The sequence below is a fragment of the Pinus tabuliformis genome, chromosome 7 (assembly GCF_031772625.1).
Source record: "Pinus tabuliformis cultivar Carrire ecotype Pingquan chromosome 7, CPIR1, whole genome shotgun sequence".
NCBI lineage: Eukaryota > Viridiplantae > Streptophyta > Pinopsida > Pinales > Pinaceae > Pinus > Pinus tabuliformis.
The window spans coordinates 926920848-926947030 of record NC_142293.1 but is presented as its reverse complement, the minus strand read 5'-3'; the positions used below and the strand labels follow the sequence as shown (position 1 = coordinate 926947030).

Here is a 26183-nt window from a genome sequence, read left to right as displayed (position 1 = left end):
GCTGTTCTTTTGTTAAAAATTCAGATAATACTCCCTTCAATCTCTCAGCTATGATCTTTGATACTATCTTGAAGGATATATTACACAATGATATCGGCCGAAAGTCCTGGAAAGTCTGGGCATCCCCCTTTTTGGGAATGAGAGCGATATTGGTGGAGCAGAGATGCTTGCTGATACTACCCTTTATTCTGGTATCTTCCACCATCTTCAACAGGTCATCCTTGATGATATCATAGAAATGTATGAGAAACTCAATTGACCAGCCATCTGGACCGGGCTCTTGTCCCGTTTGAATGATTTCATAATAGCCAGTAATTCCTCCTCAGTAACAGGCTGATAAATCTGGTCGTTTAATTCATTATCAAACATCCTCGGAAAAACTTCTATTCCCCATAATATATCCTGAAAACTGCGATTATTCATTCTTTCATATTGCTTTTTGAAATATGCCACCGCCTCATTTGTAATATCCTGCTGGGAGTAATGAAAGCCTCCATTACCGTCACTGATTTTCCATATTGTATTTTTATCCCTTCTTGCGTTGGCGAATCTATGGAAAAATTTTGAGTTTCGGTTGCCTTCTTTCATCCATATTGCCCTACTTTTCAATCGCCAGAAGGTTTCTTCTTGTTTCAAGATTAGCAATTTCTTTTTTTGTAGACTCTTAATATGATGTCTCATATCATAAGACAATGAATCATATGCCATAGCTTCCGCAACAAAATCAAGTTCCTTTTGGATTTCTCGGAGCTCTTTTATATTTGCTTGTCTTTTCTGAAACTGCCATTCTTTTACAATCTTCCTGATTTCATTCATCTTATCAATGAAGGACATATGAAAAGGAGCAGATTCTGTTGAAGACATCTCTATCCACGCTTTTACTACAATGTTATTGAAATCAGGCTCCTCCAGACATTGTCTATTGAATTTAAATGGGAAACCTTTTCTGATTCCCATAGATCTCCATCCAAGCATGATCGGCCGATGATCAGATATATAGATATTTTCAACAGTAGAATAAGGCATGCCAAGGGATTCTATCAAGCTGGCATGTAAGATGAATCTGTCGATTCTCTTAGCAATGTAAGCCTTTTCATTCCTTCCATTGTCCCAAGTGGGCAGAATTTTGGGAGGGAGAATGTCAATAAAATTTTATTTAGAAATTCATTCCTAATCCTGGCAGCATTAGGATCCTGCTTCTTACTGATGCCCCAGATTTCATCCATGCTGAAAGTGATATTAAGGTCACCTGCAATCAATAATGATTCAATATCAAACACTTCCGATGCGAAAAGGCTATCCCAAAATGCTGATCTGTTCTTGTATGGAGCATATATGTTCAATATATTTATAGGACATTTAAAACCTCTAATCTGTGCAGAAATTAGAATTCCTGCAATGCAGCTGTATGCTTTTGCACATATCCATTGTGGGTCCCATAATACCGCTAAACCACCAGATAAACCTATGGCATCAACTGCTGAGATGTGCCATAGGGGAAACATCTTCCTGAAGTAGGATACAGTGACAGAAACAGCATGCATGGTCTCTTGTATCAAAATGATTTTAGGGCTCGTTGATAAAAATAGGTTTTTTAAGGCCAAAAATTTCAGGTTTGCTCCCAGACCTCTAATATTAACAGATAAAATGAAATTCATTTGGAAGGCAATCCGGCCTTTCCAGCTCTAAGAGGCCTGTCATCAGAGATGTCTGTAATGGGAATGTCAACCAATGAAAGATTTCTGATACAACAGTCAGATACAACTCCCCTCCCCCTGAAGTGCCTACTGCCCCTATTGTTCTTTCTTCTCACAGTGATATTCCTAGCAGATGTAGGGCTGATCTTAGGCGATTTAGGGGTCGCAGGTTTATGAACAGTGAGAGGCATGAGGGCAAGAGATTTCTTGGACAGCAGGTAGTCTAAATCGCTACCAATAGAATTAATAGGCGATGAAATAGGGGAATTTGCAGGAGTGGGAGAAATCCGGGCTTCTAAACCATGCTCCCCAGGTGCAGAATCTTTATTAAGGGGCGAAGAAGAATTCTGAAAGAGCAGAGATTCATTTCCAATTGGAGGCCGAGGAATGGGGATCGGATTTGATACATTTTGATCCGTGTAAGGTTCCTTTGGAGGATTAGGAGGACGAGGGATCTCATAATCAGATGCAGTTTCCAATTCAGGCATAGACGGCGAGATCCGGTATATAGGATCAGGGTCAGTCGGCTGTGAGGGAGATAGCTGATGATCAACTACAAATTCACCATCACGGGAGAGCCGAGAAGTGAGATTAGGAGAAGCCGATTTCTCCGAATCCATAGAAGGCACATTCATCTTATGAGGCAACTCCACAAACTTTGTGAGACCGTGATGCTTTCGGCCTTTAGTTTGACGCCTCGGACAATGTTTAGCAAGGTGCCCCGTGTACATAAGGTAATGCAAATGATACATCAAACCATTAATATGGTTGCAAGTTAATACGTTGGTTGCTTAAAGGTGTTATGTTGCAGAATGTTTATAAGTTAGTAACACTTGGCGATGTTGGTATAATTGGCATGCCTCGTATGTTTGTATAACTCTCTAGAGAACCACAATAATTTTAATACAAGTAACAAACTATGTCGAAACATAATACCACATACAATATGATAATAACATTGTAGTTGTTTTTATAATGTAGGTAAATAATTTCAGAAGAAAATGAGATTAGGCATATATCAGTCTTCGCGATGTTATATAGTTAGGTTACCATTATGTAAGTTACTCCTTAGTTCATTACAAAGACTTCTAATAATGTTGAGGAAATATTGTTGGTAAAGATTGCTATAACATTTATTTACATGTTATAAGGGAATTATAGCACCATGATTTACATGTTATAAGGGAATTATAGCACCATTTAAATGATAAATAGATATAAATACACATAATAAATTTGGCAAGAAAACTTATGATTTGGTTGACAATTCCATATAATGAGATTACAAGGCACTTGTTGAACATTTTGTACCAATTCCATTGAAGTAAGGTTGAATTAGGAGTTAATTCTTGAAAATACTCATCAAACTTATGATTTGGTTGACAATTCCATATAATGAGATTACAAGGCACTTGTTGAACATTTTATACCAATTCCATTGAAGTAAGGTTGAATTAGGAGTTAATTCTTGAAAATACTCATCATCTACAGACCCTTTACAGTCCATTGAGGATAAGAATGCGTGATGCGATAAAACATATAGTTATTAGTTCCTTATGAAAAAGGAAGAGCCACAGTGCAGTGAGGAACATATAGTAAAATGACAATTGATAATTATGTATAAAAAAATAAAATAAAAAAATAGGGTGTTTATGAGAGTCATCACAAAAAACCATGGATTGTATCCAATAAATATAAAAAGGCAAAATCTAGCATTAATTGCATGTTTTCATAATTAAAATAGAGTTGACATCTTGACTTTAATTGTTGTCATATGTATTTTCAACCATTGAAAACCATTGTTTATTTAATCATAGCTTGTGTGTTTCATAACCTTTACTCCTTTGTTGATCCTATCACTAATAGGTTATTTTCTCAATATTTTATATGCCATTGTGTGCCCTAAATCTACATATCACGAAAACCCTAACTTATAGAAGTTTCCTTCTAAATTATAAAGGCGTTAGAAAAGTGTACTTGAACTCTGGGAAACTCTTATCTCAACCTTTTAAGGCTTGGCTAGTACCTTTTCTTTTAATTATTAGACCTTGCATCACTATTGAGCCCTCCTTAGTTGAATATCTTGCTAGTGATCTTTTGTAGGGAAGCTCCCTTGTGGTGGTAATATCCACCACTAAATAGCTGGATAGAAGTCATTGAGGTGATAGTAGTGACTAGTCTCTTGTTACCACGAGACCTAGGTTGCCCAGTGAGGCTTTGCACTAGGCCTGCTAGTCTTTGTGATAGTAATGCATTTGATAGGTATCTCTACCTTGCCACTTTCATGTTGAGTATAACCATTTGAAATATTATTTGTTGTATTTGGGGTGGCATAGCTAGGTTGGCTAGGAAAACCATTCTTGTGCAATTTTCATTACCGACTATGTTGCTTTTAGTCTCAAAATAAAAGTTATTTTCTTCTCTTGGTTTTATAGTGTTCACTTTGAATGTGAATCAATAGTATCCTCTATTCTTAAATAAATAGCCAATTGGTCGAATATTATGTCCATTAATATTGTCTTATTCTATCTTTTTATTTTCTTTGTAAATGCATGTGATTGTGGTAGTCACTTGTCTACAAGCTAACATCCAACAAATATATAGGCATTGTAGGTAGATATTATTAGAACTTGTGTGTATATATGAAGAATTCTTAATTGTGGTATGCAATAACATTCTTTACTAAATGTGAGTATGACTGTATCATACCACTATAGTTCCATACAACATTTTTGAGCATGATCATCATGTATTATGACATTGCATTCTTACATATATTCATATGCATGCATGTAAGGTTATCATACACAAAGATTTAACCTCATCTATCCATGAGTTGTTATTTCATTCTTAACATAAAAAGAGTGTACTATATAAAAAGATATTTGGAGGGTAAATTGGACAAACCTGAGTTAGGTTATACTCATTCCTTCTCGTATAAGGGTATTGTGTATACAACTTTATAATACAAGGGTAGAAATAACTACAAATTTAAATGCATAAAGAGATGAGTCAAAAAATCATTATAAAAAAACAAAACAAAATATAGTAAATATTGTAGAAATTGGCAATGTAATGATCCATAAACTGTTGTGGATATTCCACTAAACAGTTCGTCACAACAAATCTGATAATATTATATTAAAAATCTGAGACTCTACAATATTACAGTTTCATTTAATTTCTAGATCTGTAAAATTAACTGTAATTAGTGGATGCATGTAAAAGTAATTCAAGCAGAGAAGTAGTGAATGAAAAAAATAAGCTCACACACACATAATACATAAAATATGCTCTCTGGGAAACCCTTTCGGTAGAAAACCCAGCTAGAAGGTGAAGCCACTTCACTCTCTTTCTCTGTCTGGAAATATGGCTACAGATACAAAGAAGTAATATATGTGGCCCATGGGCTGCTACAATGTAAAAATCCTCTGTGTATGCTCTACCTCCTATCTCTCCTGGCTATCTTTGCTCAACTATGGAACAAAATTCTCTCGAAAGAATGGAATGCCTCTTCCTCCTAGTAGCTTGGTTATAACACAACCTTGATAACCTACTAGTGGTTAAGTTTGACTACATCAACTCTTAACTAGAGTTACAAAATAGACTCTTCTAGAGTCTTTTACATCAAAAACACATGGCTAGCCCATTTTCCATGAATAATGGGGGCTAACGTGACATCCTCCCAAACTATAGGTGTGAAAATAGGAAGGTCAACTTCTGAGTGGCATAACTTTTGCATATAGACTCTGATTGACGCGATTCTTACTCGTTGCAAAGCTCTCTGTGTGTAAAATAACATGAAAGTGTCCTGCACTTTAGCAGCAAAGTTTTACCCCCAAAAACCATTGTTTGATGCCTCAAAATTCTCTTGAAAGGTTTCAGACCCCATTTGCCAAACCGGGTCCCGCCAGTAAAAGCTGTCTTGTGAGCTAATTCCTCCACTTTTTCCACTCTAAATGCATCGAGATGGATGAAAAACAATATAATGATCCAATTTGGATCACACCTCCCCATTTTGGGAGGCTTTTGGTCCCCAAAATATTTTACTGAATGAGGTGGGGAAATTTTTCCTCCACCTTATCTATAGTGTACCATTTAGATTTGCATGGAAGTTGTCCCTTCAACCCAATCTGCCAGAGGTCTTGTTGCCCTTGTCTTGTAGTTCTGGACCTCTTCTACAAGACTATATCTTTTTTCAACTCTGCCTGAGCGTTTGGTGCCAAATCCTTCACAAAAGGTAGGACCCGTTCCTCTTCCTGATCTAGCATGGAAGTCTCATAAAGTTTCAAATTCTCTACATTCACTATTGAGTAAATGTGCATATATGGTGGTAAACTGAGTCGGTAGGAATTATCACCCACCTTTTCGAGTATCTCAAAGGGACCATAGCTTAGAGCCTTGATTTTATTACCATGCCCCTACAACCTCTCCTTGTTCAACTATAGCCATACTCTGTCTCCCACCATGAATGATTTCTCTGTTCTGTGTTGATCATGCATGGCCTTATACTTCACCTACGACTTCTCTAGTGTTTCCTGTACCGGTAGATGGATCTGCCTGATCTTATCTATAAAATTTTCAGCACTCAAAGCATCTCCTCTAATATCTTCCTTCACTCCTCCTTGTTGCCCGTATGCAATATCCAAAGGTGAAGATAGCAAATATCCAAAACAAGTTTCAAATGGGGACTTTCCTGTAGAAGTGTGGACTGCTTTGTTATAAGAATGTTGTATATATACCAGATTTTCATCCTAGGTCTTTAGATGCTTCTGGTTGTAACCCCTCAGAAGCTGCACCAAATTCCTATTGACTACTTCTGTCTGCCCATCTGGCTATGGATGGAATGTTGTAGATCTACCCAGACTTGTCCAAATAACAAGTTTGCTACTTCTTATCCGCTGATGGTCTTTTTACATGGCATTAGAACACACATCTTGTTGAACCTGTCAACTACCACGAGCAGTTAGTCATGTCCCTTCCTCGTTGTCGATAAACCTCCCACAAAGTCCATGGAAATTCTTTCCCAAGGATGAGTATGTACAGGTAAGGGACGATACAGACCCTGTTTCATGTTGCTAGGCTTGCTGGTACAACAAAGCATGCATCCTCTTATGAACCTAGCTACTTGTTCTTGCATCTTGGGCCAATACACATACCTTAGCAAGTTAGCCACGATCTTTCCTACACCAAAATGCCCTGCAACCTTGGAGGTGTGAGCCTCTCTAATCAACTGCAAATGCTCACCTTTAGGAACACATAGCTTATCCAACCTATAGAGTTACCCATCTTGGAGATGGTAGTCAACGATGATGTCGCCATCATGCTCATGAATCTGACGATCCAACTACTGATACACCTCCTTGAAGTCCTCATCTTTTGAATATGCCTCTCTGTATGCATCATGGGTGAATGGTTCCATGTGCATAAGGGTTCCCAAAGTTGTAATCTTTTATGTGGGTGGCCTTGGAAGCATATCAATCAACTTGTTTGTGCTGCCCTTATTATACTTGATCACCAAATGAAACTGTTGTAAAAACCCCATCTACTTGTAGTGCCTGTTCTGTTGTAGCTTATTCTGGGCTTGTAGGTACTGTAACAGCTGGTGATCCATGTGGATTATTGTCTCCTTTCCCATCCGATAGTGCTTCCAGTTCTTCACAACTTACACCATGGCATAGAGCTCCTTATCGTAGGTAGGGTAGTTAAGAATTGCCCCATGAAATACTTCAGAATGGTAGCAAAGAGGCCTTCCTCCTTGCATCAAGACAACTCCCATAACATACCCGCTCACATCTGTCTCCACTTCAAAGGGTCATTGCAAGTTTGGTAATGCTAGAACTGGCACTTCACTGATCTTCTTCTTTAACTCATTAAAAGCCTTTTGCTGCCCTTTTCCCCACTGGAAACTCTTGCCACTTGCTATTATGGAGTGGAGTTGTGTTGCTACCACTGAAAACAAGGCTATGAATTTGCTTGGGTACTGTGCTACTCCAATGAAACTCCTAACCTCAGTAACATTAGTAGGTACCGACCATTTCATGATGGCCTCCATCTTGGAAGGGTCTATCTTCAATTATCCTCCACCAATCACATATCCTAAATACACCAAGGGCTGTTGTGCAAACTCATTCGTCTTGAGATTTTCTAACAGCTGGTGCTTCTTCAATGTTTCCAGCACCTGCGTCAAATGTGAAATCTGCTCCTCCCAGGTAGTACTGTATACTAGTATATCATCCAAATAGACAATAACAAATGAATCCATAAAAGAGCGAAGTAAATCATTCATTAATCTCATAATTGTAGCTCATGCATTACAAAGGTCAAATGGCATAACTAATCACTCATACAAACCCTGCCTGATTTTGAAGGCGATATTCCATGTATCTTCTTCTTTGAATCGAACCTGGTGATATCTAGACTTCAAGTCCAGCTTGGTGAAATACTTTGCTTGCTGCAACTTATCTAGCAGATCGTCTATCCTGGGCAGGGGTATCTATTCTTGAGCGTGATTTTATTCAACTCCCTGTAATATATACACATCGGCCAAGTCCAATCCTTCTTTGGCACAATGATGATGGGTGACCCACATGGTGATGTACTCGGTCGAATGACACCTTGTTCCAGCAGCTGTTGCAACTGTTTCTTCATCTCACTCGCTTCTATAACAGACTGCTTGTACAACCCAATATTTGGCAATGGAGAGTCTAGTAATAGCTGGATCTTGTGCTCCACTTCTCTCTTGGGGGTAGCCTCTTAGGCTCTCGAAACACGTCCTTGTATGCCTGTAACAACTCCTCCAATTGTTGTTTTTGTTTTTTAGTACACACCTCTAGGGATGCCTTGCCTCTTATTGACTCCTCTACATACTAATTTTCCCTTAAAAACAATAAAAACATACTTCTTGCTAGAACTGATCAATTTCTTGGCTTGGTTGGCACTTACTAGTGAAATTTTTGACTTGCCTTTGTGTACGTTGATGATGAACGATTTTCCATCCTTGATGAGCTGGTAACGGTTAGCTCTCCTCATGAATATTGCATCACGCATGTACATGTATGGACTCCCAAACATGACTCCACATATATCAAGGGGAACCACATCCAGATCTACTTCATCAATAAAATAAGCACTGATAACAAATCTAATTTTACACTATTTTGTTACCTTCAACTATGTATCCTTATGTACCCATCCCACTGCATATGGGTTTTGATGATCACAAACTTCCAGCCCCAACTTCTTGACTATATCTGCTGCAATGAGATTTGCCTCCGATCGTGAGTCAAACAGAGCATCAATCTTCGTCTTCTTGACCTGTATCTTTACATGGAAGAGTTTGGCCATTTCTTTCTCTTCCTGTTGCTGAAGGCTACTCAGATTCACCTCCTTATGCACTGACGTACATACGATCTTCTCATCCACGTCCAAGCTACTTTCAACTTGGTTGCTTGAATCAGTGGCCATGAGATTCTTCTTCTTATTATCTTTTTTCTTGTTCTTCGGGTTTAGATCTGGATGCAATTTCCAACACTTCTCCTTTGTATGCACATCAATGTTGTAGTGGTTGCTAGGATCTTTGCACTAATGTGTCGTGGTTGCTGTCTTTTTAGCTTTTCCCCCTTTTTTCTTCTTCTTCCCCTCCTTAGAAGCATCTTGTTGCTCCTTTTGCTTCGATCCACTTGATTGCTCTCTATTCTGGCCTATGTTCTCCAGGTACTGTGCCTGTACACAAGCCTCGTCCATTGTTCTGGGCTTGAACAACATCACTTGCTCACGCAAATGGCGATGCAGACCCCCCAAATACTTGAGGAGTACATCTGGGTTCTTTGGAGATATACCCAACATTATAGCCATCTTTCTGAATTCTGTGGTGTACTCCTGCACACTTTGGCCCAAATTTTGCCTGAAGTAATGCCACCAGATCCATTGGTCTTCCACGTACCCAATGGGATAAAACTGTGACTTAATGATGGTTTTGAAATCCTCCCACTTAGTCACTGGAGGTTCTCCCTCCAACCTCAGGGTTTTCGTGTGGCTCTCCCACCAAGTCAGTGCATGGCCCTCCAATTTCAGTCGCGCGAATGAGATCTTCTGCCCTTCCTCGATCTGATGGACATTGAAATAAACTTCCAGTTTCTCAACAAATGGTTCAGCTTCAAAGCATCGATCTTGTCATGGTATGGCTTGATATCGACTTTTGCTTCCACTTTAAATAGGGATTGGTTCACAACACTCGAATTGGGTTGATCTTTTCTGATTTCTTTCTTCGGCTAGTTATCTTCGTCTTCCCGATCCCCCGATCCACCTTCTGATTTGTCCTCTGCATTCGAACCCCTTTCTTCTCCATATATCCCTATATTATTTCTTAGGGCTGCCACAAGGAGGTTGACATTGCGGTTTATATCCGTGACTTGCTCTTCGAGCCGCGAAAACCTCACCTCTGAAGGATCGCGAGGTTCATTTACAGATTCGTCGCCCATGATTAGGATTTTATGATTTTCGGCCTCGTCGATCTGGATCCATGTAATCTCCACAAAATACCCAAAGAAAACCACTCTGATACCAAATGATCCGTAAACTACCATGGATATTCCACTAGACAGTTTGTCACAATAGATGTGATAATATTATATTTAAAATCTGGGACTCTACACTATTACAGTTTCATTTAATTTCTAGATCTGTAAAATTAACTGTAATTAGTGCATGCATGTAAAAGTAATTCAAGTAGAGAAGTAGGGAACGAAAAAATAAGCTCACACATGCATAATACACAATATATGCTCTCTGGGAAACCCTTTCGATAGAAAACCCAATTGGAAGGTGAGGCCGACTCACTCTCTTTCTCTGTCTGGAAATATGGCCGCACATACAAAGAAGTAATGTTTGTGGCCCGTGGGCTGATACAATGCACAAATCCTCTCTATGTTCTCTACATCCTATTTCTCCTGGCTATCTTTTCTCAACTATGGAACAAAATGCTCTTGAAAGAATTGAATGCCTCTTCCTCCTAGTGGCCCGGTTATAACACAACCCCGATAACCTACTGGTGGTTAAGTTTGACTATATCAACTCTTAACTAGAGCTACAAAATAGACTCTTATATAGTCTTTTACATCACAAACACGTGGTTATCCCCTTTTCCATGAATAATGGGGACTGACGTGACATCCTCCCAAACTATAGGTGTGAAAATAGGAAGGTCAACTTCTGAGTGGCATAAATTTTGCATATAGACTACGATTGACGTGATTCTTGTGCCATTGGAAAGCTTCCTATGTGTAAAATAACATGAAAAGGTGCATACTTTGGCAACAAAGTTTTACCCCCAAAAAACGTTGTTTGATGCCTCAAAACACTCCCGGAAGGTTTCAAACCCCGTTTTGCAAAACTGGGCCCCACTAGTAAAAATGCTCCCGTGAGCTGATTCCTCCACTTTTTCCACTCTACATGCATCAATATGGATGACAAACAATATAATTATCCTATTCGGATCAGCATATAGAAGCCATAAACGAGGCCACAAAGTGTACATTGAATCCTAGATGGATTAGAATGAGTTGGAGAAAAATCTAACTAACTTTGTCGAAGGCCTTGGATAAGTCAACCTTAACTATCATGGCCTTCAATTTTTTTCACTGTGTATAATTCCTAGGTAACACTAACTACCTTGTGTATTTAGTGCCATTCAAGAAAGATAAACTACTCTTGAAGGACCTTCTAAGAGAGTTTATTTTATCACGCAAGTTATGATTTTAGAGATGATACTATAGATATTGTTGTAGAGAGAAATTGGGTGAAAGTTCTTAAAACTTGTGAGGTTTTCTATCCTTGGGATATGCACAATGAATGTGGTGTTGAAGGCATCTGGTTCCTTTATTAAAAGTCAATTTTATTCTACTAGTTTATGTAAATCTACCCCATTGAAATCAAAGAATTATGGGTAGCCCATGTAGACACGGGCTCTTATACTTTTGAAACCTATGAAGGGTTCTAAGTAGTAGCTCCTCTTCCCTACTTCTACCATGAGAAGCTATTTATCTTTTGGATCAATGAATTTGGGAAAGAAACTAGATATTTTAAGAATGACATTGATTGCGGCTTTGTTTCCCTCTTTAAAATGAATTCGGAAGTAAGTGATCCCTTCTGAAGCAATGTCACTAAAATTTTCTATAATGTTCTAAACTTAAACAAACAGTGATATGCAAAAGCAAAATCGATTCACAACACAAAAAATTGAAACAATCAGCGAATGCTCATAAAACTCTAGAAGTGAGAACCAGCTGAGCCATTTTATTAATGAATGAATCAAGTACAATAGTATGGAGAAATGCACCTGGGCTTGCCTCAAGGGAAAGCGTCACAAAACCAAGGTGATAAAACAATAATCACAAAGTTGGAAATGATTTTTCCTCTAATGCTCTGCATTGTCCCGAGAAAATACATCGTTAGCTGGAAAGGAAGTGCAAGAAACTCTGCCTTCGGTGCTCAGAAAATGCTGAAACTTTAGCCCCAAGCTCCTTGACCAAAACCCACAAAAACCTAGAAAGGGTTTGGTCTGAATCCAACCTCCCAAATTCGGCCTCTAATATTCCCTACGCCCTCCAAACTACTCAAGAATATGACCTGCAAGGAACACCAACGAAATCCTCCTCCCAAGCTTCGGAAATGTATAAGTCTCCCCCACGAATGCTTCCCTTAACTCCCCAACAAATTTAAGCCTCAAACACTGATACTCTACGTCCCACATGTGCACCAAGTGTTGCCATTGCGCTAGCCCAGGAAGTGAGAAAGTCACACTCAAAGAAGCACTCTACTCCAACTCCCAAACTCTCCAAAATGGCAACAAACCTCCTATGCCTCCTCTAAGGAAAATCTCCCAACCAAACTCCACTGCAAACACCACAAGCAAATTCGACCTCCTCTTCACTACGTCCTCCAGTAATACACACCACCTAGAGATGAATGCAACTGCTGGAAACCACAACGAAATCCTCCTCCGAAAGAATGAAGAAAAACCTTCCTAGGGTGGCACTCGAAGTCCCCCAAAGAAAGGGTGAGCTCGTCGCTTGAAGAACTCGTATCGAATAACAAGTGACTCGGCTAAGCAACTTGAGCAACCAAAGAGAAATCGATATGCCAAAATATGATGAAATGAGGAGAGATTCCTTCCTTATATAGATTTTGTGGAGCACTTTTCACTCCATCATGGGCCCTCACTTAATCATCGAATTTTTCCCTCCATGCAATTCAAACTAGGGAGTGCGTATTTCCCTAGTGTGGATGGCCCCCAAAACAAAACTTAACCATAACAAAATAACTTCTCCTAATTCTAATCTCCTAATAAAATCGAATGGGCCCGACTATCTCCAAAATTGGCCCCAAAATGCAATAATTAATCTTGTTCCAAATTAATTTAGGAAGGGACATGCCAATCCTGCCCTCTCAAATGTTGCTTGTCCCCAAGCAACTTCAATGCTAGATGCTGAAGTATGTGCTCCCCTTCCCAAGTAGCATCCTCCTCTAGCAATTTCTTCCAACACACCAAGTAATCTCTGATGACCCTGCTCCTGAGCTTTCTCTCCCTAGTCTCCAAGATGGCCTTTGACTCTAAAATCAGGTGCCTCTCATCATCAAGTGGAGGCAACTCCACAGCTGCTGTAACCTGTTGCCCCAACACCCTGTTGAGGCATAACACATGAAAAATATTATGGATCCTACTCCCGGGTGGTAGCTCCAACTCGTAAGCCACCTCTCCAACCCTCTTAATCACCCTGTAAGGCCCAAAGAATCTCGGTTGCAGCTTCTCGTCCCCCTTCTGCTTCAACGTGGATTGTCGATAAGGCTGTAATCTAAGATAGACCAAGTCCCCCTCCTCAAAATGCCTCTCTACTCGATGCTTGTCATCATACATCTTCTGTTGGTTCTGAGTTGTCTGTAAATTATCCTTAAGAGCCTTGAGGATATATTAGCTCTCTAGGATCCAATCCTTAGCCTTTGGGGCCCTGCTATCTCCAAAAACAATGTCAGCAAAAGACAAAGTATCATAACCATTTAAAGCACGGAAAGGAGTCATACCAATGGACATGTGATGTGTGGTGTTGTAACAATACTCTCTCAGACGCAACCATCGAATCCAAGCCCTTTGCTGCCATGTCACATAGTTTCTGAGTTAGCCCTCTAATCACCGGTTCGCCCTATCTATCTGGCCATCAGTGTGTGGATGATAGTTGGTGCTCGGGGTGAGCTCAGTGCGAACTAGCTTGAAAATATCTTGCCATAATCCTCCCATAAATTGGCTATCTCAATCACCAACTATAGTCTTAGGGAGTCCATGCAGACGAAAGACCTCCCTAAAGAACAACTTTTCCACTTGTGAGGGTGAATATTGTGTCGGTATGGCAAATAAGTGTGAAAACTTGGTCAGTTGGCCTACCATCATAAAAGTACAATCCTTCCCTTGCACAGACAGAAGTCCGATGATGAAATCCCTAGAGATACTCTCCCATTTCCCCTCAGGGATGGGAAGAGGCTGCAACAATCCTGCTGGATGAGTCAACTCTCCTTTGTTCCTCTAGAAACCTTCGCACTTCTGCACATGCCTCAACACGTCTCCTTTGAGGCCCTTCCAAGTGAAGCACTCTGTCACCGTCATATAAGTCTTCCTGAACCCCTAGGGTCTAAACAAAGGAGAATCATGAGCTGCTCGAAGGACGCGCTCTCTCAAGGGATCCCGAAACCAAAAATATGCACCCTTTGTAATAAATGACCTCATCCATCACCCTTTAGCGATCATCTGCATAATTTCCCTCCAATATCTCACACGACCGACGATCCTTGGAGTACTCTACCAATAATTGAGCCTTCCAATCATGGCAAATTCTCATGAGTGAATGTCCTGCTGGTCTCCTAGATAGTGCATACAACACCACGTTGTGCTTCCCCTGCACATACTCGATATCAAAATCATAGGCCTGCACCTTGCTGACCCACCTCTATTGCCTGTCATTGAGGCCCTGCTGCCCCATGAAGTGGCGAAGACTGTTTTGATCCGTCTTCACCCGAAATAAATTCCCCACCAAGTACTGTCTAAACTTCGCCAATGCATGCATTATGGCCAACATATCCTTGTCATATATGGAATACGACATTTCATGTGGTAGCAACTTCCCACTCTCCAAAGCAATGGGGTGCCTTACTTGGGACAATACCGTCTCGATCCCCACACTCGATGCATCTCACTCCAATGTGAAAGAGTGTGTAAAATATGGAAGTGCCAATACAGAGCAATAACTCATCACCTCCTTGAGGCACTCAAATGTTGCCTGATCTCCCTCTATCCACGCAAAATCCCCCTTCTTAGTCATATTAGTAAGGGGTGTTGCCAACTGTGAGAAGCCCTTCACGAACTTCCAAAAATAGGTACAGATGCCCAAAAATCCTCTTAGCATTGTCACATCTCGAGGCTTTGGCCAATCCCGAATGGCCTGAATCTTCTCCTCGTGTACCTTAACCCCATCTGCGCCTATGATGTACCCCAAGTAAAGCATCTCTGTCATCCCAAACTCGCACTTGGACATCTTGGCGTAGAACTGATGCTCCTCCAATATACGTAAGACTGTCTCTAGGTGTTGCTGGTGCTCCTCCCATGTCCTCCTATAGATCAAAATTTCATCAAAGAATACTAGTACAAACCTTCTCAACTGGCCTCAAAACACATGGTTCATGCACGACTGGAAAGTAGGCGGTGCATTGGTCAACCCAAAAGGCATGACCATGAACTCAAAATGCCAATAATGACATCTGAAAGTTGTCTGCGGGACGTCCTGCTCCCTCACTCGAATTTGATGATACCCCGACCTCAAATCTATCTTAGAGAAGTACTTGGCTCCTCTAAGTTCGTTCATCAACTCATCAATGCGTGGAATGGGATACCTGTTCTTCAGTGTCTTCTTGTTGAGGGCCCTGTAATCAATACACATGTAGAGAGATCCATCCTTCTTCTTCACCAACACAACCGAAGAAGCGAATGGACTAGAACTCAGACTGATCTGGCCCAACACCAATAGCTCCATGATATCCCTCTCGATCACATCCTTATAGGCTTTGGGATGCCTATAGGGTGTAGTAATGATTGCTTACATACTAGGATCCAACTCTATAGTGTGCTCAAACCCCCCTTGTCAGCTGGTTGTCCCGACGTAATATCTCCGAAGACTACCAGATATTTATCCAACATTGCCTGTATGTCTGGATGTGGTGGCTTGGCCTTCCCCCCAACCTCTGAAATCTTCAGCTCTACTTCCTCAAATCATCTTCCATCCTGTGGGCCAAAACTGTCTGAGGAGGGTACAAATGCATGCCCTGAAGAACTACCGGCTTGCCATCTGGCCTAAAACTCCATCACAAGCTACTTCCAATTGGTAGGAACTCGGCCAAGGGAATACAACAATTGGATACCCAACACCACATTAGTGTTTGGTACATCCACCACAAAAAAGTGGTCTGTCATTAAATAGTTTCCCATAGTCACTGTCAGAGTGGGAACATATCAAGTGCACAACATAGTCTTGTCTCCTGGTATTAGGACTGAAAACCCCTCAAACTCTGCAGTAGTGATGTCCCTCCTCTGGACCATTTGAGAATCAATAAAATTGTGGGTGGCCCCACTGTCTACTAAAACTGAGACACGCTGCCCCTACATTGTACCTTTGATCCTCATGGCAAAAATTTTTGGAAACCCGCACAAAGAAGCTAGGACTCCCTCGGTTGGTGGAAAATATGCTCCTCCCTATGGTGGTGGTGGTGGTCCCTGTTAGCCTTGTGGGAAAACGGTCCAAAAATGGATCCAAGTATGCCCTTTTAGAGTCTCCAAATTTGCTCAAAATCATGCCAAAGGATCCAAGTATGCCCCAAAAGTCTTCAAAATCCTCTTAAGGATCGTTCAAAGTCGAAATGGTCGCAGGAGGAAAGCCCTTGGAAGGGCGGAAATACACTATCGGGAGGCTCAAAACACTCTAAAACCATGAAAAATCATTATCGCAGGCTTAAACTGGGCATCGCACAACAACCATTAGATCTGGCCGATCAACGGCCCAGATCTAAGCGGCTAATCGCAATCGGTGCTATCACAGAGGAGGTTTAAAGGCGGGCACATGACACCGCCGATCAGCGATCGCCGATGATAGGATTGGCGGGTCGCTTCGGCAAGGACAATATGTTCTATCATATAAAGGACCAAGGAACGAGCAATGCACAATTACGATTTATTGCATCGCAATATCTCTATCGGCGCCAACCAAGGGGCAGGGCCTAGGCACGGGCATATGTGCGACCCGATGGGCTAGACCCGATGGAATTATATGCGACAATTGATAAATTTTGAAGTCTGCGTGAAGGCCTACTCCTAATGTATTTTAATGTATTTCATTGTTTAAACGAAATACAAAGGAACACATGACAACGCCGATAGCGATACAGCCCGGACCCGAAAGGGTTCGGGAATGATATTATATAATGTTTGAAGTCCACGGCTTGGCCATTTTTAATACATTTTTCATATATTTCATTATTTAACGAAATACACAGGAACCTTGGCAGTGGCGATATGCGATATTTTGGGTCTGGGAAGTGAAATATATGAAATTTGAGATCCGCAAGAGGGCCGTTTTCAATGTATTTCGTGTATTTTCATGGTTTAACGAAAAACACAGGAACAGGGCCAAATGCGACTTGCGATAGCAACAGGGGTGGACCCAATGGGTTTCAGAAATGAAATAGGTATATTTTCAGGTCTTCTTAAGGCCAATTTTCATGTGTTTTCAGTGTTTTATATGTATTTCAAAATATGAGGGAAATACACAGGGACGGGCCGAATGCGACTTGCGATAACCCTAAGGGCGGAACCGATGGGTAAATAAACCATTTATGAAGACCTTTGAAGTCTGAAAGGACAGAGAAGGTGGGATTTAGCAGTGATGGTTGTGTTTTCTGTTTAAAACAGAAATATACATTGTTTTCAACAGAGGTCCACCACAGGGGTAGCACTGTTCTGCTATAACAGAAGCATGCATTATTAAATCATTAGAAGGGCCACAACACACACAACCAAATCAAACAAGATCATGGAGCATCAACAACACAACTTAGCCGAAGACAATAGAGATCATGTAGAAGACAACGCAGCTGTCCAAAAGAAACAGAAATATCATGGGCATCCACAGCACGCTGCAGCCCGAAACAGAAAGATCAGGGGGCACAGACAGCGCAACAAGCTACCAAAATATCTGAATGCAGTTATTCTTCTGTCAGAAGAAAAAACCTCCGAACCATGCTGCCTATTGAGGGAATCAATTAGTTGAAGAGACAGAGGAATAGATTAAGACCTCTCAAGCCTCAAAGGGCTTAGCATCATTGTTAAGAACTATAAATAGCTATTAGTAAGATGTAATAGTGGTTTAACTTTTGGAGATTATTCCTCCTCTGCTCATTCAAGCTTCTCATCTTCATTCTAGCAATATAAGCTTCTTTTGCCATTATATGTTCAATGTCCATTCTCTTTGCTATTCTATGCTTGCACTTGAACAGTTTGTTCATGTTTTCTTTGTGTCTAAGGCTAGATAACTATCATCTTATCTCTGCTTTGATATATTAGATCTGCAAGCTTCTTTGCTGCCTGTAGCTAGCCATCCATGTGTGGTCATATATGCATCTTCCAGTGCAGTCAATATTCTCTTTTGCTGCCTGTAGATAGCCATTCATTTATGTTTATGTGTGCAATCTGCTGGTACAGTCATTGTTCTCCATCTATCTACTGAATCTATAAATTATTGAGCATTAGTGGTCTAAATCCTTGTATTGGTGAGAGTGTTCATGCATGTCTAGAGTGAAAATAGAGCTGAAATGGTTATATAACTTGATCCAAACCCTCATTTATTCCAATAGTTCAGAGAATAATATTGAAGATTACATGTTACCAGGCATCTCTGATCTGCAACCTAGGAGAGTTTCCTGGAGTGATAACAGTCCCTTCCCTACTGGATCCTCACTATCTCCTCCACCAAGCTCCAACTCCACATCATCCTCCTAATCACTGTCTAAGAAGACCTCCATGTAATGGGCCTTGCCCACTGTGCACTGATGGCATGGTGCCCAAGGCTCTTGACATGTAAAACACAACTTCCTCCTCCTAAGATCTCTCCTGGTCTCATCATCCAACTGTCCCCGCCCTTGGGCTTCTCTCTGTGTTGTGGGTGATCTAGTGTCACTTCCCTTTTAAGGATAGGGAGTGCGAGAAGGAAATGGGGCTCGGCTCTTGGGGATGCCCCCCTAAAAATCTCGAGTGCAAGACACTGCCTCTAGAAGAGTAGATGGTATGTGTGACTTCACCAGTCCCCGTAGTGGCTCTGTCAACCCCTCCTCGAATGTGTATACTCTCCTCACATCTGAAAAATTAGGTACCTCGACTGAGACCCTCAAAAAATCTGAAATGTAATGCTCTAGATGCCCTGTCTGTCTGAGCTGAGTCAACTCCTTGAGTGAGCCTCTGGATCCCTCTGATCAAAGCGCTCCACTACTCTTCGTGTGAAGTCCTCATAGGAGGTCACGCTAGCATTCCCTAGAGTGAACAAGCCATGAAAACACCAATCATGTGCCTCCCCCTACAAGTGCAATGTGGCCATCTCGATGGCCTCTACCTTCGTCATCCTGTTGAGCTTGAAGTATGTGTCCAACTTCTCTACCCAAGCACGTGTTGTGCACTTGGTAATACTATCATATGTAGGGAAATACATCTTCCCAAAAGAATGATGCAACTCATAGTTTTGTGTTCCATGGCCTCCATAGCATATCCCTCTCTCATTTTGGTTGAGCTGACAAAAATATCTTAAAGATAGAGCTTCTTTGAAATCAACTCCCATGGATTGTCATTCCCTGAAATCATCTCCCATCTGAGATGGATTATATCCTCCACTCGTTTCACCTGCACCAAAGGTAGGAAAGAAGGTATAGTAGCTCAAGTTGGCTCACTCAAAGATGTTCGCTATGCAGTAGGTGAAAGATGATCAAGTTGTTGAGAGGCCCCGAAGGTCTCTCCAAATAAAAACTCTCTGTGAGTGCTCCATTCCCGATTTTGCATCTTAATCTCGTCTAGCATTTCCTTCTGCCCCTTTTCCAGATTGACCAAGGCCTTCAGGAGGCTGTCAAAGGCCATTTCCTCCCTACTCTTGGGATCTACCATATCTTCTGTTACAACTTCCTTCCCATGATCCTCTAAGTCTGGAGTATTTTCCAACTCTCTTTCCTTGCTCTGGTACGTTTGCCTCCTGTAAGTAATATTTTGTCGATCCTCCTCACTCATAGGAAAGTTCCCCACGGCTGAGCCAGAACCTGGCTCTGATACCATTGTAATGTTCCAAACCTAAAAAAATAGTGATATGCAAAATAAAAATCAATTCACAGCAATAAAAATTGAAACAATCATCAAATGCTCATAAAACTACATAAGTGAGAACGAGCTAAGCCATTTTATTAATGAATGGAGCAAGTACAATAGTATGGAGAAATGCACCTGGGCTTTCCTCAAGGGAAAGCGTGACAGAACCCAGGTGATAAAACAATAATCACAACGCTGGAAAGGACTGCTCCTCTAATGCTCTGCACTGTCCCTAGAAACTACACTATTGCCTGGAAAGGAATTGCAAGAAACCCCGTCTCCGGTGCTCGAAAAATGTTGAAAATTTAGCCCCAAGCTCCTTGACCCAAACCCAGAAAAACCTAGAAAGCATTTGGTCTGAATCCAACCTCCCAAATTCGGCCTCCTATATGCCCTACGCCCTCCAAACTGCTCAAGAATACAGCCTGTAAGGAACACCAACGAAATCCTCCTCCCAATCTCTGGAAATGAAGAAATCTCCTCCACAAATCCTTCCGTTAACTTCCCCGACAAATTCAGCCTCAAAGGCTGATGCTCTACCTCCCATGTGTGCACTAAGTGCTGCCTCTGGCTGGTCCAGGAAGTGCGAAAGTCACACTGCAAAGAATCACTCTCCTCCAACTCCCAAACTCTCCAAAATTACAACAATCCTCCTATGCCTCCTCTCCATAAAATCTCCCAACCAAACACCACTGCATAACACCACAAGCAAACTCGGCCTCCTCTTCACTGCACCCTCCAGTAATACACACCACCTGGAGATGAATGCAACTACTGGAACCACAACGAAATCCTCCTCTGGAAGAATGAAGAAAAACCTTCCTAGGGTGGCACTCGAAGTCCCCCAAAGAAAGGGTGATCTATTCACTTGAAGAACTCGTGCTGAACAACAAGTGGCTCGGCTAAGCAACTCGAGCAACCAAAGAGAAATAAATATGCCAAAATATGTTGAAATGAGGAGAGTTGCCTTCCTTATATAGATTTCGTGGAGCACTTTTCCCTCCATCGTGGGCCCTCACTTAACCATCGACTTTTCCCCTCCATGCAATTAGAACTAGGGAGTGCATATTTCCCTAGTGTGGGTGGGCCCCACGTGGAACTTAACCACAACAAAATAACTTCTCCTAAGTGTAATATCCTAATAAAATTGAATGTGCCCCACTATCTCCAAAACTGGCCTGAAAATGCAATAATTAATCTTGTTCCAAATTAATTTAGGAAGGGACATGACATTTTCATCCCAGTACCCATCCTCTCTATCATTTTTCTAACTAAGATGGAATTTTTTCTATAATGCATAATCTTGGCATAATTTCATGTTAGGTGTCATTCCTTTTCTTTTTTTTTTACAAGATGATTATGGTTTTATATATTCCAAAAAATATAGAGGAGCAAGCTCCTATTACATTTGATGCTCGATGGAATCATGTAGAAGGAGAGAAAGTCGGGAACACAGTCTCGAAAACCTTTAGACAAGAAACCAAAAATTCTAGAGATTCTTATTACATTTCTGGCATACTGCCTTATAAACTGAGACAACAAGAGAATACACTTACATAACATAATTGTCAAAAACTAATAAACTTCAAAAACACTAAAGGACAGTTTAATATTTGTTTACAGATTGATCTTGCTGAGATCTCTGTTTACTGTTCTGGTAGTTTGAATTTTCTCCCTCTTGATTCAGCGTAATGTTTTTGAGGTAGCTGACTGTCTCCTCAAGGTGAGTGCATTTTTGTTGAGGGAATCTATTTCAGCCTTCTGATTCTCCAATTGTCTCTTCAAATCACAGTTCTCAACCCTCATTTGAAACCTCAAATCTTGAATTGTGTCTCTTATCTTGGTGATCATAAATTTGTTGGCTCTGCAAGTAGCACATTTCTCATTTTGAGAAGCTCAATCTAGTGATTTAAGTCCATTACTGAGCGGTTTTCTGCTATTCTTTCATCTACAATGTGATCCTCCATGTTGTGTTGTTGCTTCTTGATATCTCTGCTTGAAAAAAGACTTGTTGTTGTTCCTCTGTTCTTGTTAGATTGATGCCAATAATCCTTATTGTTGTAGGAATGCAAATTCACCTTCCCTTTGATGTAGCACCAGCATGCTGGCTTGGACCGATACAAAGTGCAGTGGAGAATAATCCTTGCAGCAAAGACATCGAAGAAGTAGAAGATAATGAAGATGCCAGAAGCGAAAGAAGAAATGCACATACAACCAAATGGAGAACAATGCAAAGAAGTTAAGTTCACTAGAGTATTGTGGGCAAGAGGAGAGCATCGATCGACTGACTGCGAGCTTGGAGATGGATTGGGATGGCACTGAGGGGGAGCGAGAAGTCGATTAAGAGTGGAACCCAAATTGCGTAGATGGGAGAGGGAAACAAAGAAACATGGAGCTTGGTAGAAAGAGTGTTACATAGGAAGAGCGAGGGGCAATCTATGCGTGACAATAGGAAGGGAGACCCGAGATATAAAGGAGAGAGGGATGCAAAAATAGATCCATACCGCATAGAGGTAATGCATACATGGAGGAACGCAATTGGATGCAAATTGACAATCTTCGAGCTGGTGAAGTGGCTGATAATGCGCAGAGAGGTAATGCATACATGGAGGAACGCAATTGGATGCAAATTGACAATCTTCGAGCTGGTGGAGTGGCTGATAATGCACAGAGAGGTTCATGTGAAATCACAGGGCCTCCATGCTGTGTCAGTTGAAAATAAATCATTGCAGAGATATGTAATGATGCTGTTTTGAACCATGAAATGTCATAGGGATATGAGATTTTTGTCATGATTTTCAAACAGAGTCAATAGGACTATGGAATAGATGTGTGGAATACATCATCTTCCTCTCTTGTTTCCCCTTCAGACCTGGACACTGCCAAATTTGCTTGGTGGTCCGCTGAACTGTTGTTTTCCCATAGTATATGTTTAAAAGTGACATTTCCCACGCCTTCCAAATTTTGCCTTATTCTTTTGAAGATTCGATGCATGGCAACATTTGGAGGATTTCTTCCACTAACCATGGCTTCAATTATAATTGTTGAATCTCCCATTATTATTGGGTCTCTGATTTCATTTTATATATATATATATATATATATATATATATATATATATATATATATATATATATATTAAATCTTGGTTCCCATTAGCAGGTTATACACCTCAGCCTTTTTGTTGGAGGTTCCCCCAAGCGCCCACTCATAAGTGACAAGATTTCCCCCCCATGGCTCAAGGAGGATCCATCCTGCACCAGCTCTAGCCGGATTGTTTTTGGAGGCCCCGTCAAAGAAGAGACAATGCTTATTCAAATTTCCTTTCCATGTTATGAATTCTTCCTTATTTAGTCTAATTTTCCAGTTTTGAGTTGGAGGTCTGTCATTAGGACTGATATTCCAGTTACTTCTTATAGTTGTCTGGCTGATAGAATTCCTTTCTTCTTGCTAGAGGTTGCTACTGTCTATTGCTTTTAAACCTTTCATGTTTAGAAATTTTGAAGTGAGTCCCCAAGTTTTTGACAGAACTCTTGCAATCTTTGGGATTTGGTCTTTGAAGATGCTTTTATTTCTTGAGAGCCAAATCTGCCAACAAAAAAATGACGGGAGACTTTCCCGAAACCTTTTAATGGTTTACTTTTTCTTCATTGAATACGGGTAATATTTTTTCCATTCAGTAAAGAAGCCATTAAATGTTATGGAGAAGTTGAGATCCATTTCCAGAGGACTAGTAAGTTGCTTCCAACACTCTTTAGTAAATGGAAAATCCAAGGAAAGGTGTTGTATGGAGTCTTCTTCATTTAGGCACATTGAGCACCTTGACGGGCCATAAAATCCATTTATTTTAAGGTTATCAGTAGTAAGGTTTTTCATTTTAGAAGGGTCCAAATGAATATTTTAACTTTGGGGAGACTTTCTGTTTTCCATATAGATTTCTATGGGGCCCAATCTTGTTCATCTTGCTGAGCCTGGAGAGAGTTATATTCGGACTTGACTGAGTAGGCACCCCCACTAGTATCCCAGATGATTGTATCTTCATCCTGCATATTTCCTTAGGCTGATCCTTTGAGATGGAGAACTAAGAGATCCCATTGGATTTTTAAATTTGGAGGAAGATTTGGAATGTACCATTCTTGCCAATTTCTGTTTTCCCAACGAGAAATAAAATGTAGGGAGGTCAACCCCTTGGCTTGCATCCATTCTTTTATCTCTTGGAAACCTGAGAGAGATGATAAAGGTTCCTTCCCCATGATTCTGTCTCCCCAAACCTTGATACTTTTCCCATTGTCGGGCATCTTCTTAAGTTTACTTGATGATAGTAGGTATCATTTTTTAAACTAGCTTCCATACTTACGAGCATGGCCTTATTGGGACATTTTCATCCAACAAGTGAGTTCTTTGATGATTCACATGCTTTAAAGCCAATGTTTGTTTCCACCAACTGTCCTTTCCAGTTATCATTCTCCATATAATTTTATCCCCTAGGGTAACATTCATCAGTCCAGGCAGCCTTATAGATAAGCCTCCCTTCTCGTAGGGAAAAATTACTTGTTCCCATTTTACCAAGTTGAATTTTTTGGTCTCCTTTTTCCCTCCCTGCCATAGAAAACCTCTGATTATTAATTCCATTTGTTTGTGGATGCTGGCCGGAGCCAGAATAGTGGCATATTGGTAAATTGGCAACGCAGTGAGCATGGCTTTGATTAGAGTCACCCTGCCTGCAATGTTCAACCACATCATTCCCCAACTTTGGATTTTTTCCTTCATCTTTTCAGTTTGTGTGCTCCACAACTCAGCCTTAATATTTTCTTTAGATATGGGAAGTCCAAGGTAAAGGAGGTGATTCCAATTTGCCTGTATGGGAATCTCAAGAATTTGAGATATTCTTTGCATGGTGTGAGAGGGAGCATTCCATCCATATATTCTAAATTTTGCATTGTTTAAGAGACCGCCAGAAACCTTAATAAAGTTATCAAGGATTTTTTTGAATCTTTGGGCAACAATGCATGAAGCTCCGCCCATCCACGGAGTGTCATTAGCGAACAAGGAATGATTTATGCTTCTTAAACCATGAGAGATGTGAAAACCAATTAGTGTTCTTTCTCTCCTTCTCTTTTCCAAAGCTCTACTTAGCGAGTTAGCCATTATTATATATAAGAAAGGTGAAAGAGGGCAGCCCTACCTCAACCCTCCGGAACTTTGAAAGAACTCACTCGGTATTCCATTAATCAATGGGGTCATCCATGGTCCCATAATGCAGGCACTGATTACCTCAATGATTTCGTTTGAGAAACCAAATTTATTTCAGACAATAGTGAGGTAAGGAAGACTTACTCGGTCAAAGGCATTAGCCATATCCAATTTTATGATGATTCCCTATTCTTTTTTCAGCATGCTTGAGTGGAGAGCTTCTTGGACCACGAGTACATTGTCTATAATATGTCTATTTGGAACAAAGTCTCCTTGGTTTTCCGAGATAATATCAGGGAGAAATTTCTTTATTCTGTTTGCTATGACCTTCGTTATTATTTTATAAGAAGAGTTTCACAATGAAATTGGCTGAAATCTACTAAAAGTGGAAGGTCTAGCATCCTTTGGAATTAATGCCAGATAGGAGGATTTAGTAAAACCTCCCATTTTTTTTTATTAAACACATTCCTTATCATTCTTACTAAATCATTTTTTGTTATATACCAGTGCTGCTTGTAAAATGCAATTGTGAATCCATCCGGGCCCGGTGTCTTATGAGGATGAAGGCTCCAAACAACTACCTCTATTTCTTCTTCTGCGATTTCTTGCATAATTTCTGCATTTTTCTCATCACTTATCTTATTTGGTACATGCTGCAAAAAGTTTTCATAATCTACTATTTCTCCATTTGTTGTTAAGAGTTTTTTGAAATGTTTATGTGCTTCTTTTTTTAGTTTAGCTGCTCCTCTAATCTCCTATCCCTCTACTTGGATTCTGTCAGTCTGATTTCTGGCTCTTCTGATTTTCATAGTATTATGAAAAAATGTTGTGTTTTTATCCCCTGCTTTTAACCAAAG

General features: G+C 40.6%; 2 protein-coding genes across 2 annotated transcripts; both read right to left on the bottom strand.

Annotated features, from left to right (window-relative positions):
- Positions 1-207: 207 nt before the first annotated feature.
- Positions 208-957, bottom strand: LOC149250685 (uncharacterized). Its single transcript, XM_089453720.1, has one exon. It carries the CDS (start codon positions 955-957, stop codon positions 208-210), a length of 750 nt encoding a protein of 249 aa, XP_089309846.1.
- A 12159-nt stretch (positions 958-13116) lies between these two features.
- Positions 13117-13614, bottom strand: LOC149250684 (uncharacterized). The gene has a single exon (XM_089453719.1). The coding sequence runs from the start codon at positions 13612-13614 to the stop codon at positions 13117-13119; it is 498 nt and encodes a 165-aa protein (XP_089309845.1).
- Positions 13615-26183: the final 12569 nt, after the last annotated feature.

Coding starts and splice junctions, on each gene's coding strand:
- LOC149250684 (XM_089453719.1), bottom strand. CDS start 13,614: ATGTATGATGACAAGCATCGAGTAGAGAGGCATTTTGAGGAGGGGGAC.
- LOC149250685 (XM_089453720.1), bottom strand. CDS start 957: ATGGGAATCAGAAAAGGTTTCCCATTTAAATTCAATAGACAATGTCTG.